The 13,870-nt window shown below is 44.1% G+C and overlaps 1 protein-coding gene across 1 annotated transcript; it reads right to left on the reverse strand.

Moving 5' to 3' along the window:
* Window positions 1-1,088: 1,088 nt before the first annotated feature.
* On the reverse strand, window positions 1,089-13,283 carry gucy2cb (guanylate cyclase 2Cb). The gene is made up of 26 exons (XM_080541587.1): window positions 13,181-13,283; window positions 12,829-12,941; window positions 12,592-12,659; window positions 11,869-12,087; window positions 11,585-11,697; window positions 11,344-11,443; window positions 10,979-11,093; window positions 10,664-10,805; window positions 10,330-10,412; window positions 9,988-10,099; window positions 9,528-9,609; window positions 8,996-9,098; window positions 8,850-8,912; window positions 8,650-8,715; window positions 8,424-8,528; window positions 6,730-6,816; window positions 6,347-6,617; window positions 5,952-6,037; window positions 5,733-5,824; window positions 5,316-5,474; window positions 4,865-5,057; window positions 4,455-4,629; window positions 4,105-4,203; window positions 3,776-3,870; window positions 3,522-3,598; window positions 1,089-3,096 (listed from the first exon to the last, which is right to left on the reverse strand). The coding sequence occupies exons 1-26, from the start codon at window positions 13,278-13,280 to the stop codon at window positions 2,880-2,882; spliced, it is 3,135 nt and encodes a 1,044-aa protein (XP_080397713.1). The 5' UTR covers window positions 13,281-13,283; the 3' UTR covers window positions 1,089-2,879.
* Between the last annotated feature and the right edge of the window lie 587 nt (window positions 13,284-13,870).

Below are 13,870 nucleotides of genomic sequence, written 5' to 3' on the forward strand. Positions count from 1 at the left end.
ATGTTGGATATTTTCCTCATCATAATTACTTATATAAGATCTTTGATCTGCCTGGTTACTGTGATACTGTCAACCCCACTGAGCCTCAATTCAACATGAACTTGCAATTAGCGCCTCCTGCCTTCTGCAGTCCAGTACTGACAAAGACAACTGTCTCTCTGACCAGAGATTCAACTCTGCAGCAACTGGACAGTCCGCAGTCATGTAAAAGCACCAGTCATATCTGAGTTGACAGTTTTCATAGCGGTTAAGAAATTCTAAGAGACAATCCAGCATTTCGTGTTTCTAACATTGATACCATTCTATGATTAGTCTAATACTTTTTTTTGTTAATTAATTAATAAAGGGGTAATCTGTAATTGGTACATTCGGTTTTTTTTACTTTTAAATGAATGATATATAGCCATTGATTCTTGAATTATTCTTGAATATAACATATAAATGCCTCATGCACTTCGTTCAACTGTCATACCCCATCACAACGCAAAATATCATTGTTTGTAAACAGTGCAATTGTAAACACACACTGTATAGCTTCAAATCATGGTTAAAACTATAATTTTGATCTCATGTACCAATTTTCTTGCATCCATAGCTCTGTCTATGAAATTGAGAGTGGTTGCATTTCTCCAGACCCATCCCTCAGCTGTTTACCAAAGAAGTGGCGGGGAGCACGCGTTGTGGTTGTTTGAATTGAATAGGTTGCACCTTTTAAGGCAGGCCATAGTGTATCATGAAAAGGCAAGTTGGCACAGCAAGTAGACAGGGAGGAAAAGATTAATAACACTCGAATTTTAGAGACATTGTAATATGATCTTTAGGTGCCTTGGTTTCAATGCTACAGCCATGTTCAATGAATCATAGTGTCTAAGCCGTTTATTTCCATATGCAGAAATATGTGGTTTACCTTTTTGATAGGCTAGGAGTGGGAGATGTTTGAAAGTCTGCCCTAGCATGAGCGTGGGGGATGTCTGTATCTGTTCTCCGTGTTAGAAGTGTGGATGGGCTGGCAGACATCACTTACTAATCCAGTAACCCACCACCCAGGTCTCCATGCTGGGCTCTTGCTTCATTCTAGGTTCAATGGAAGTTTGGGGGTGGCTTGTATATCTCCAAAGAGAGAGATTTAAGAGCATCAAGATGTAGTAAGCCTTTAGTAAAGATGTATTGGATTATCAATCAATCAATCAATTAACCAATCGTCATCATTATGATGGTGTGTATCACAGACCTACCCTGCTACAGTGTGTTAATGTAGTTTTATACCAGATTAGATTAGGTGGGACAGGTGATTGGATGGGGTTGTTCGAGTTGGTCAGTGGATGCTGGATTCTAAAGCTTTTTACTGTACATAATGTAATGCCTTTTTTTTGTTGGTCTGTGGTTATTTATTTCATGACATTTCAATTGCATGGTTTTTGTATACCATAATTACTGCTGTAAAAAGGAAACGTCTGGTCAAGCTTTAATTTTATTTTGTGTTTTTTTAATATATTACATTTCTTCTGGTTTCAGTGTCAATGTTTCTTTCTTCTTCATTCCATGTCTAGCAAACACTGTCCATAGATGTCAAAGGATGTCCCCCTTATTCACTAGGCTAGTTGGTAGCCTGAGCTCAAACGTACTGTACATGTAACTGTGCCAGAGATTAGAAACACATGGACACTAAGGTGAAGTTATCTAATTGAGGATTCAGAATCTAAGCTGTTTTAGGCAATTGTCAACTTTTTGTTTCTTTTTATATTCTCTCATGTGCATGACAGACTTGAGTGCTTTTTATACATGCATTGTTGAAGTGTATATATCATACTGGAGTTACAATTTGTTATCCGACAATGCAATCGTATCGTTACAGGTAAAATGTGTCAATTTCAGACAATTGTGCATTGACATGTTTTTAATTAATGCTGGAAATCAGTGTAAGATCCTCCCTAATTGACACCACATGACATAACTCCTTCAGACATGGCATAATTGACATAGGAATTGTAATTGCCTCAATGGACTGTTACAAGCTTCAAGACACATGGATCAATGTTATCAATAGTGAACTACATTTCAACATGAACATGAATTATTCCAACCGTGTGTAAAGTACATATTGATGTCAATTGAAGCTACTATAAATAGAAATAAAGTTTCATTGTCCGTTTTTAAATCAGAAGCAAATGAAGTCTTGTTTTCATTTTTGGGGTTAAAAAAAACTAAAGAATCGCTACAAAGCTCTCCATACATTCCCATCTGTTAACTACAGTATGTTCACATATATCATTTTAGTATTTTATCCCAAACAAAACAGTTGCACCAAAAATAACATTAAGAAAGTTACTACATTTTGCTATACCAACAGACATTTTTACCTGACTTGAAGGGCCTCTTTTTCTAGTTTCCACCATGTTGCTTTCACCAATCATCATGTATTCTCAGATTAGCATTCATGAAGGAAAGGATACAGGTTAAGGGCTGAAGTGTTTCTGCAGAAGATGACTGACATTAAACAAAACGGATGGGGGGCCAGGGGGAGGGAGTGTATGGCGCTACAAGAGAGGAAGTTTATCTGACATGAATCAGTCTAGATATTAAATTAAGTTCTGGAGGAGGGAGAACGTAGTCAGACAACACCTGTTACCAATCAAGCAAAGCTGATACCAATCTATAACTCCACAGACCAAAGATATGAAACCGTCCCAAAAAACACCTGCATTGTACCTATACAGACTCCTCCCTTCATCCTGGTTTAGCAGCCACCTGGGCATCATCTGCCTCAGTCACCTGACCAGGTGCGAGGCAGACCAGAAGTCGAATCCATGCCAAGGAACAGCACACGCACACAATTAACTGGAACAGAACGAGTGAATCCCCAGTCAGACCAGACGTGGCTAGAAGAAGGTGTTGATGTTGTCCACCGTGGCCAGGTGGAGGTACTCTGGCTGGCTGTTGTTGTCATCGCCCGCCTGCTCTGCGCCATTCTCCACCCATTCTCCACTCGTAGAAAGGGTCTTCCTTTTCTGCATCACCTCCGAACACAAAGAACGCTTCTCCAGACACTCCTGGATCATCTGGGGCAGGTCCTGCTGCAGACGCTGGCAGTTCTCCCTGTAGAGAGACGATAGAAACAAGTCTACAGTAAACATGTTCCCCCCCCCCCCCCACGGCCAATCAGTGTAATTCCGGAATTTCAGTCGTTTATTCTAGCGCCCCCCCTTGGGCCAATCAGTGTGACTTCGTAAAAGCCGGATCTCTGTGGCATGACACACCATTCATCTAAGTATTGTCAAAAATGTCCGCGGTGCCTGAGATATCGCGTGACATACGAACACACACAAACATTTGAACTGACAGAGGCCGAACCGCAGCCCACCATCCACAGGGGGACAATCTGTGTAGAGATGCAGCCCTATCTCACACTGTGTTCTACACACTGTGTGTTGATGGGTGGAGTGTGAGAAGTGTGTGTGGGTGGAGTTTGAGGAGGAAAGGGGTGTGAGGGGGTATAATGGACAGATGAAGCGTGAACTCACGCTGTTGGAAATGTCGGCAGGTTGTAATCCTCTCCTGTTTCACCTGTCAACCAGTAGGTCATCTCTGTGCCTTTACCCTGCGATATACACACACACAGACACACACACACACAGACACACACACACACACACACAAACACACACACACACACACACACACAAACACACAAACACACACACCCACACACAGTTATCATCACATAGAAGCAGCAAACTTGACCAACATGCAAAGTGTTCAGTGAACTGTGCCATACCTTCAAGTATGTCTCCCCTCTCTTCTCATACTCAAACTTGCAGTCGGTCCTCTCGAGGATGTTGATGGTGGGCTGACTAACATGGATTCGCAATGCTAGATGCGGAGAAGAAAGAGGAGAGCTTGGTTTTTCTGTCTGGGAACCGACCTTTTTGTGGTTTAACCAACAAGTTCTCCTCTCTCCTCTCCACTCTCCTTCCGCAATTTAGCCAACTACAGCAGGCGTAAGTAGAAACAGACATCCAGATATTCTTACTGTCAATATAGCTGAAATATAACTATGGATAGGATCAGAGTGGCTGGACAGAGCTGGGGTTTAAGTGGGCTTACGGTGTCCTGTTGACTCCATGCGAGAGGCGGTGTTGACTGTGTCCCCAAATAGGCAGTATCTTGGCATTTTGATCCCTACCACTCCTGCTGCACAGAGACCTAAACACACACACACACACATGCACACACACACACACACATACACCACACACACACACGCACACACACACACACACACCACACACAGAGACACAAACACACAAACACACCCACATCAAAGAAGGAGGAGCGGTTTCAGCGGAAGTGATTGCACATAGAGGGTAGAGTGAAGTAGGTGTCAGGAATACAAGTGTCCATAGAATTCGAATGAAAAATTCCCCGTTCTACTCATTCTGATTCTATGGCAGTACCTGAGTGCACCCCGATACGGATCCACACAGGTAGGGATGGTAGGTGTCTGAGCTGGAACGTTCCCATGAACGCCAGGATGTCCAGGGCCATACGACAGATGTCCACCGCGTGTCTGTTCCCGTTTCGCCTCGGAAGACCCGACGCCACCATATATGCATCACCTATTGTCTCCACCTGGGGGAGGAGATGCAGTAAATTGGGTGACGCTGGTGGAGGTAGAAGTCAGAGGACGAGCTCGTTGTAATGGATGGAACGGCATGGGGAATGGTACCAAACACGTGAGGTGGGGTGCTATTCTGCATGTCTGACTGGACGTTGTTTTCGTATTGAACACATCTTGAATACTGATTTATACGTCAAATAGTTTCGTTGTTGTTAACATACCGGGCTTGCATGTACTGTATGGTACCTTGTAGACATCGTGGTTGTCGAGGATGCTGTCAAAGCTCTTGTAGATGTCGTTGAGCATGTCCACCACCTCCATGGGCGTGCTGTACTGGCACAGTGTGGTGAAGCCCACGATGTCACTGAAGTAGACGGTCACCTCCTCGAACAGCTCTGGCTCCACAATGCCTGTCTCCTGCAGAGAGCGCACCACAGGGCTACACACACAGAGAGGGTGAGGGTAGTGTGATATGCCACTTTATGGTATACATACCAAGGGGAGGCTGGTGGAGATAGAATTGTACCGCACGGAACGCTGTTTGATACCATTCCTTAATTCCGTTCCATGCATTACGATCCATGAGGCCCTTCCTCCAACTTCTACCTCCACCAGCCTCCCCTGATACAGTGCACAGTATACAGTAGATCTTGATCTATTCTCCTCCTCTCCCTCCACTCTGCGATGAGTAACTGACCCAGGCAGCAGCATGAAGTTGAGGCAGTCGGCCCTGTCTCTCTCAGCCTTGTACAGGGACGTCCTCTCCTCCACCAGGTGCTCCAGGTTCCGGGAGTACATCTGCAGCCGGCGGATCAGGTTGTCCATGTAGCTCTCGTTGGCCTGGTTGTGTAGGTTACTGAGGAGAAAATAAAAAATACAGTCTCTTCAAACAACACATGTCGAACAAAACACTCATCAATTCTCAATCGCTAAGTACGCTGAGTGGGGGGAGGCTGGTGGAGTCAGTAATTTGGAGGGCGGGCTCATTGTATGGAATTGTATTGCATGGAATGGTGTGTTTGATACCATTCCTTATGTTATTCCATGCATTAGAATGAGCCCGTCCTCTGATTCCTTCCTCCACCGGCCTCCTCTGTCCCAGGTATGGAGATACCTGAAGATCTTCCCCAGAGATGTTTCTATCTTCTTATAGTCAGGCCTTTTCTCAGGGTCCTCGTCCCAGCAGGTCCTAATCAGCATGTACACCTTTATGCACAGAAGAAAAAAAAACATTTACTGGTGCAGACACTCACTTCCTTTCACACACACACACACACACAAAGACACAGACAGACACACACACACATAAATACACAAATCATGGCACTCTTACCTCTAATTCTTTCTCTGAGGCTCTTTCAAAGTTCAGATCAGGTCTGAAATAGGTTATACTGGGAGCCTGCACTCTGGACAACTTCTCTGTTGAAAGCAAGAGGGCATTCATGTCTCGCAATGTAGCGTGTCTCTTGTTTTTCTACTTCAGTATGCTGATCCCAGCCAGGTAAACAATGCTAAATCTGACCAGAAGGGGTCACTGTCTCCCATTCATGCAGCATCTCATCAATTATGTCAAAGTTCCTAACAGAATATAGTACCGCAGTTTACAAACAAGAACCTTCACAGCCTAATGCTTCTACCCATGCTATGAGGAGAGTCTTAGGGTGGGAGCAAGGACTCCAGAGCTAGTACTGTGTGTAAAGAGACAGGACGGGAGCGTGTCTAACTCACCACTGCGGTCGGAGCAGGCCTCTGTGTAGAAGGTGCACCGCCTCAGGACGATCTCCTGGGCGATGATGGCGAAGCTGTAGACATCTCCCTTCTGAGAGATGCCATGCTTCCTGAGGTGTTCTGGGGCCGTCCACAGGTCTCTGGTTGGGTTCAGGAAGGTGTTGCAGCCAAAGTCAGTGATCTTCACCACCATACGGTTGTCCACGACACAGTTGGTGGATTTGAGGCGGCCGTGAACCTGAATGTTGCTGGAGTGGAGGTAGGACATGCCCTGTGGGACAGAGAAAAGAGATGCGTTGGATCACCTAACAGCAAATCCTCCAAGAATACATACACATACTGTACATACTGTACTCAGCCGTGTAGGCAATGTTCCAGCTCACCTTTGCAATGTCATACATCACAGAGATCTTGAACTCCCAATCCATGAAGGTCTCCTCTGGGTATGAGATCTTGTCATTCAGCACATACTGAGGGAGAGGGAGGGCAGACATTACCAATAGTCTGATATAGATACACCTATTGGAGCATGTCTGCCTGTGTATGTCAGCCTGTGTGTGTCTGTCTGTGTACGTCTGCCTGTGTATGTCTGTCTGTGTACGTCTGTCTGTGTATGTCTGTGTACGTCTGCCTGTGTATGTCTGTCTGTGTACGTCTGCCTGTGTATGTCTGTCTGTGTATGTCTGTCTGTGTACGTCTGCCTGTGTATGTCTGTCTGTGTACGTCTGTCTGTGTATGTCTGTCTGTGTGTGTCTGTCTGTGTATGTCTGTCTGTGTGTGTCTGTGTGTGTGTGTGTCTGTGTGTGTGTGTCTGTCTGTGTATGTCTGTCTGTGTACGTCTGTCTGTGTATGTCTGCCTGTGTACGTCTGTCTGTGTATGTCTGCCTGTGTATGTCTGTCTGTGTATGTCTGTCTGTGTATGTCTGTCTGTGTATGTCTGTGTGTCTGTGTATGTCTGTCTGTGTGTGTCTGTGTATGTCTGTCTGTCTGTCTGTGTATGTCTGTCTGTGTATGTCTGTCTGTCTGTGTACGTCTACCTGTGTATTTTCTGCCTGTGTACGTCTGCCTATGTGTGTCTGTCTGCCTGTGTACGTCTGCCTATGTGTGTCTGTCTGTGTGTGTCTGTCTGTCTGTGTATGTCTGTGTGTGTATGTCTGTCTGTGTATGTCTGTCTGTCTGTGTGTGTCTGTGTATGTCTGTCTGTGTATGTCTGTCTGTGTACGTCTGTCTATGTGTGTCTGTCTGTGTGTGTCTGTCTGTCTGTGTGTGTCTGTTTGTCTGTGTGTGTCTGTCTGTCTGTGTGTGTCTGTGTGTGTGTGCGTGTGTGTGTGCGTGTGTCTGTGTGTGTCTGTGTATGTCTGCCTGTGTGTGTGTGTCTGTCTGTGTGTGTGTGTGTGTGTCTGTCTGTGTGTGTCTGTGTGTGTGTGTGTGTGTGTCTGTCTGTGTATGTCTGTCTGTGTATGTCTGTCTGTGTACGTCTGTGTATGTATGTCTGTGTATGTATGTCTGTCTGTGTATGTCTGTCTGTGTATGTCTGTCTGTGTATGTCTGTCTGTGTGTGTCTGTCTGTGTGTGTCTGTCTGTGTATGTCTGCCTGTGTACGTCTGTCTGTGTACGTCTGCCTATGTGTATGTATGTCTGTGTATGTCTGTCTGTGTATGTCTGTCTGTGTATGTCTGTCTGTGTATGTCTGTCTGTGTATGTCTGTCTGTGTATGTCTGCCTGTGTATGTCTGTCTGTGTATGTCTGTCTGTGTATGTCTGCCTGTGTACGTCTGTCTGTGTGTGTCTGTCTGTGTATGTCTGTCTATGTGTGTCTGTCTGTGTGTGTATGTCTGTGTATGTCTGTCTGTGTATGTCTGTGTGTCTGTGTATGTCTGTGTATGTCTGTCTGTGTATGTCTGTCTGTGTATGTCTGTCTGTGTATGTCTGTGTGTCTGTGTATGTCTGTCTGTGTATGTCTGTCTGTGTGTGTCTGTGTATGTCTGTCTGTGTATGTCAGCCTATGTGTGTCTGTCTGTGTGTGTCTGTGTGTGTGTGTCTGTGTATGTCTGCCTGTTCCTTCCAGTCATGCTCACTTTTAGAGATCCCCTCTCGCCATATTCAAACACCCCAAACACACCCTGCTCAAACTTCACTGTGCCGTAGAACTTGGTCAGGTTGTAATAATCAATGTGCAGAAGCTGCAAAAGAGGGACATAGACATAGAAAGTCATATAATGATGAGTTATATGCAATATGATACACAAGTTCAGAAAGAAAAAGAAAGAAAATAAAAGAGAGATAACAAAAGAAAACTCTCACTTCATTGAGTTCTATCCTCTGGCTCTCATTAAAGTTCTCCTCCTTGAGCTCCTTCAGGATTATAATCTGAAACCATGACAACAATGGCAATTTGAGTCGCTTTAATCACCCGAAGTTTCTGTCAAATACTGTATAACACAGGGTTGAATCCGACAAAGACCTGTAAACTTGACATATGCACCCTAAAAGCTTTCAGTTACCTTTTTATCGTAGAGTCCTTTGCGGATTTTAGCGCTCTTGTCTTTCTTATGGTCCTCTTCAATCTGATGGACACGTGGACAGGTGTTAAAGACTTGACTCAAATATCCGACTAACATTGGGTTCCGCACCCTGCTGATGAGCTCACCTTGAGAGAGACCAGGCTGTGCTCATTGTTGACCAGTGTGGTGACGAGGCTCGAGTCGATGTGAGACCACCTCTTACTGATATGACGGTCTCGCCTGTTCTGCCTGGCGTAGGAGCATAGCGTCAGGTCTCTCTGCACCACCCAGCCATCATCACAGATATCACACTAGGCACTACTGCAAGCATCACTCCTCCCACCCACCAGAGAGATTCTGTTATTGTCCTCATGCAAGAGAGATATTGCATCTCTCATCGATACAGTGCTCTTATTCTGCGGTTGGTTTTCATGATAAAGCACCAGACAAAATATCCTGAAATCTTACGTACCGATACATAACATCATTACACATTATATAACACATTATTTGCTGTCATATACAGTATCTATCATGATATCATATGGCACGTACTGGTACAGTATAACATGTTCGAGGAAGGGTTCGAGAAAATGACATTATTCCATGCCAAGTCCAAATTTGCATCTCAAGGCTTTGTTGTGGTAATGATGAGGTTTCAGACTTCAGGCTTCTTACCTGTAGAAGATTAAAGCAATAGTGGCCACCACCACCACTGTGACAGACAGGACTATGACGAGGATGTCAATGGCTTTCAGACCTGGGGGGTGTACAAGGAAACAGTCGCTCTTTGTCAATCTTATAGGAACAATATGAGGCCAAGCTTATGAGTATGACTAACTGGAACAATAAAAACTAGCATCATTATCCAACATATTCATGGTGACATCTCAGAATAAGTCTTCAGAGACATTTGAGGTACTGTATGACTGTATGGTCAAGCTGGAGTTTGATCTCAACTTTGTCTGATTGTCCTATTTCTCATATCTGATATTAATGACAGATAATGAACAACTACGGTCAGGTATGACGGGTGTGGTTTACTGTATGTGTGTGTGTGTGAGTGTGTGTGTGTGTGTGTGTGTGTGTGTGTGTGTGTGTGTGTGTGTGTGTGTGTGCGTGCGTGCGTAACCCATACCCTGGGATGGAATGTCATTAGGGAGACGAGAGTTGGGCCAGATGAAGTCAGGGTTTGCGACCAAAACATCAGTGTAGTTATTGGTGGTGTCGAATGTAAATAAAGTTCCATACTAAAGAGGAGACAGGAGGAGACCAGTGTGTAAAAACATTGTCCCTATGATATGTTTTTCCTTTTGCATAAGTTTACATGGTTCAGTACGTTGATGCTAAAGAAAGTGTGTTCATGATAATGTCATGATTTCTTACTCAGGAGGAGAAAGGCATTTAATCACTTGTTTTGAATATTAGTATAGTGACAATAGTGTAGTAGTATAGTTAGTATAGTGCAATAGTGACCCACCTTGTTGTCAGTGGTTGTGTAGATAACTGAAAAGTTCACATCTCTGTCCCCGTATTCATCAAGCTTATAGTGACCAGCTATACCTGCACATAAACATACACAAATTGATCCTCTTTATAGCACTGCATACTGGACAGACACACACACACACACACACACACACACACACAGAGGTGGCCGCAGGCAGGTACAGCCAGTGGAGGCTGTTGGAGGCCGAATCAGAGGACGGGGTCATTGTAATGCATGGAATGAAATGAGGAATGGTATGAAACGTGTGTGTTTGATGTGCGTTCCTCATCCCATTGGGTGGTGCAGCTGCCATGGTTGTTCATACCATAAAAGGACACGTTCCTGAAGTGGTTGATGTTGAGAGCCTCCATCTGCTCCATGACTGAGGGAGGCTGGCTCCAGACCTTCTTCATCACCAGAGCAAACAGCAGAACTGCATCATGGTACGCTGCCATGTAGTCATTCATCTACAATAGGGGGAAATTGTGGATTAAAGAAAGTAGTTGAGAAAGTTGTGAATGTGCGAGTTTGCGGGGTCAATGTCTCTGTAAATACTTTGACCCCTTGTTTTCTTCTGTTTTAAAATCAATTCTCAATTTACAGACACAGTGCCCTCCAAATGGAACAGCGGCAGTCTCACCGTCACATTGTTGCCCAGGTCCGTGTCGATGATGTATTCCCTGGTCTTAGGCATGGTCAGCACCAACACGTTTCTCATGGCCGCTATAGAGGTTTCATTTATGTAGTACTTATCACTGTGGGGAGGCATGTGTATTGGCAATGGCAATGCAAACAACAATGCTTTCAAACAACCACTGAACCTTAGCAATTACTGTAAACCTCAATCGTGTCCCTTTGAGAGAAACAGGATTATGGAAGTGTGTGTCTCGGGGGGAGAGGGAGAGAGAGAGAGAGAGAGAGAGAGAGAGAGAGAGAGAGAGAGAGAGAGAGAGAGAGAGAGAGAGAGAGAGAGAGAGAGAGAGAGAGAGAGAGAGCAAGACTAACTTATAAAGGTCAATCAGGATGAAGAGAATTTCCGGGTCAGCATCTGTACTTCCGTTCTTCACTTCAACAATGGCCTCTGGTGTTCCACAAACAATAATCACTGCAGGGGTAGACACACAAATGACAATACATATAAAATTCAACAAATACTTTTAATTTCCCCCTGCTATCTGCCAATCCACCGAACGTCATTGAGAGAGAATGGTAAAAAATACATTGTTGATGTTGTAAGTTTACTTACAGTTGCTGGTCCTGTTCTTGGAGGTTAACACTTTACTAAGGTCGTCCACAGTGCGTATCACTTCTCTGTGAATCACCGTAGCGAATAAACCTGCATCCAGTGCATTTATGTACCTGGAGGGTACAGTATATGTAGAATGAAGCGTCCAACCATAAAATAATGACTTACATAACAGTTCTGATTCAATGATTATGGACTTCAATCACATCAACCCTCAACTATTCAACCGTAAAACTTTAGAGTCAGACCACAACTCACAAACAGCTCACAAGCAATTCACTCACCAGAAACAGTCCTCTGTGTTCTCTGTCCTCTTGTAGATATATGCAGTGTTCCACTTAGGCTTGATATTGGGGTTGCTGAACGTCCAGAACTCAGTGAAGAAGTTGGAGATCTTGCGGCCCGGGGGCAGCAGACGGGTCAGGTTCTCCTTGTAGTCGCAGGACAGACCGAAGCTGCCCGCTGAGATGATGGGCATACTTAGTTTCAGACCGACCTCCACGCTGACACACACACACACACACACACACACACACACACACACACACACAATAAAGCACCACTCCATACACAAGCACCAGAAAAACAGACACCACTGTGAGAGCAGTAATGCAATAGACAGAACAGCAAATAAACTGCACATACAACGAAGCAACATTACAAACAAGAGCAGAACTCCAGTCCAGATACAGTCTCACTACAGAAGTAGCCAGACACAGACACACAACTAAAGAACATAGGAGTCCTACTGTGTTACTACAATGCAACAACAAAGTAGTTGATAGTTTGAGGTAGTTACAATTACAGTAAAAGTGGTGGTTTTGCAAGAAGCCTACATGGAGTGCTGTCTTTGCCAAGTTGAATATGTATAGTCCCAGATCTCCTCTGGCTAAACCACATGCTCTAGGTGTCTACAGATATGATTCCAGGCTGAAATAAACAGGTACCAGTAAATAAACAGGTACCAGTAAATAAACTGGTACCAGTAAAGTTTTGCTATTACTTACTCAACCATCTGAAAGATGGCATAGGTGCAGGTGGGACCCAGAAGAGCACAGCCCACCTCGTCGCTATTCTGAAACACAGAGGAAACAGACACTCAACACGTACTGTATGTGTGTGTGTGTGTGTGTGTGTGTGTGTGTGTGTGTGTGTGTGTGTGTGTGTGTGTGTGCGTGTGTGTGTGTGTGTGTGTGTGTGTGTGTGTGTGTGTGTGTGTGTGTGTGTGTGTGTTTGTAACTCACAGTTAAGTCTTTCAGCGCCTCCACCCCCGCACATACACTGCTCGAGCAGCCCTTATTTCGGTAGAAGGTGGTCTGGAACCCTTTGTAGTTGGCGGTCAGATTGCGCCTCACACCTTTGCAAGATAATGATGGATATTTTGAATAGCAGTCAAAAAGCCACAACAGCTTAAAAGGGAACTGGAGAAAATAAATACTAGTAGCCTACTAATAATTATTGTAGTAGTGTTGTAGTTTCTTCTCAGGTTCAGAAATGAGCAACATCACCCAAATCAATCAATAGGTTTATTACAATGAAGTTGCAACAGTTGTTCAGGGCGAGGGCACTACCACCATATGATGAAGCCTAACTTACCGGCAGAGTTTATGGACTCGATAGCATCCTCCACGGCTCCCCGGACAAACTTCATACTCCAGGGTGAGACGTCGTCATCCAAAAGAACCACATTCATCATTGTTCCGTTCAAACACGTGTTGATCGCTTGGCATCGGTTAACAACCAGCGCCAACGAGCAGACACACACCCACCAACCTCCAAAATCCATTCTGAAGGCTAATTATGTCCTTCTGATATTCCATATAATTGATATAAAAAAGAGTTTGTTTCCAGTTTCCAGCCTCGACAACTGTGTTCTTTAATCAATAACTGGCCGTGGGTTGAAAAACGGATAGATATTTAATCCATTTAAAAATAGTAGACAATTAAAAAATGTTTTGATTATTTGTGTTGAAACCCACCCTTGTAATCAAAGTTCATCTAGCTCATGAATATTCAAACACTGTATCAAAAACATTTAACGTGTAATGTATAAGTAAACATAAAGGAAAATACTAATAGAACACATTAAAAGATAGTTCCACGGGTCTTTCCGTTCAGGGCGCCAAAAACAATTGCTAAAAAGTTTAAAGACTGAGTTAAAAAGTAAGACTGAGTAAGAACCTTATTTACTGAACTGTTTTGATGCAAGTAACCGAATCGAACTATAATGCGTCTAGCAAACCTGCTTTATTCCTGTACTCCTCACGCACCTGTTCACTAAAACAC

The sequence above is a fragment of the Nansenia antarctica genome (assembly GCF_963989245.1).
Source record: "Nansenia antarctica genome assembly, chromosome: 11".
In the NCBI taxonomy this organism is placed as follows: Eukaryota; Metazoa; Chordata; class Actinopteri; order Argentiniformes; family Microstomatidae; genus Nansenia; species Nansenia antarctica.

Coding starts and splice junctions, on each gene's coding strand:
- gucy2cb (XM_080541587.1), bottom strand. CDS start 13,280: ATGATGAATGTGGTTCTTTTGGATGACGACGTCTCACCCTGGAGTATG. Junction 10,806..10,978: donor ACCTGGGCAACAATGTGACG/GTGAGACTGCCG, acceptor CCCCTATTGTAG/ATGAATGACTACATGGCAGC. Junction 10,413..10,663: donor CAGGAACGTGTCCTTTTATG/GTATGAACAACC, acceptor GTTTATGTGCAG/GTATAGCTGGTCACTATAAG.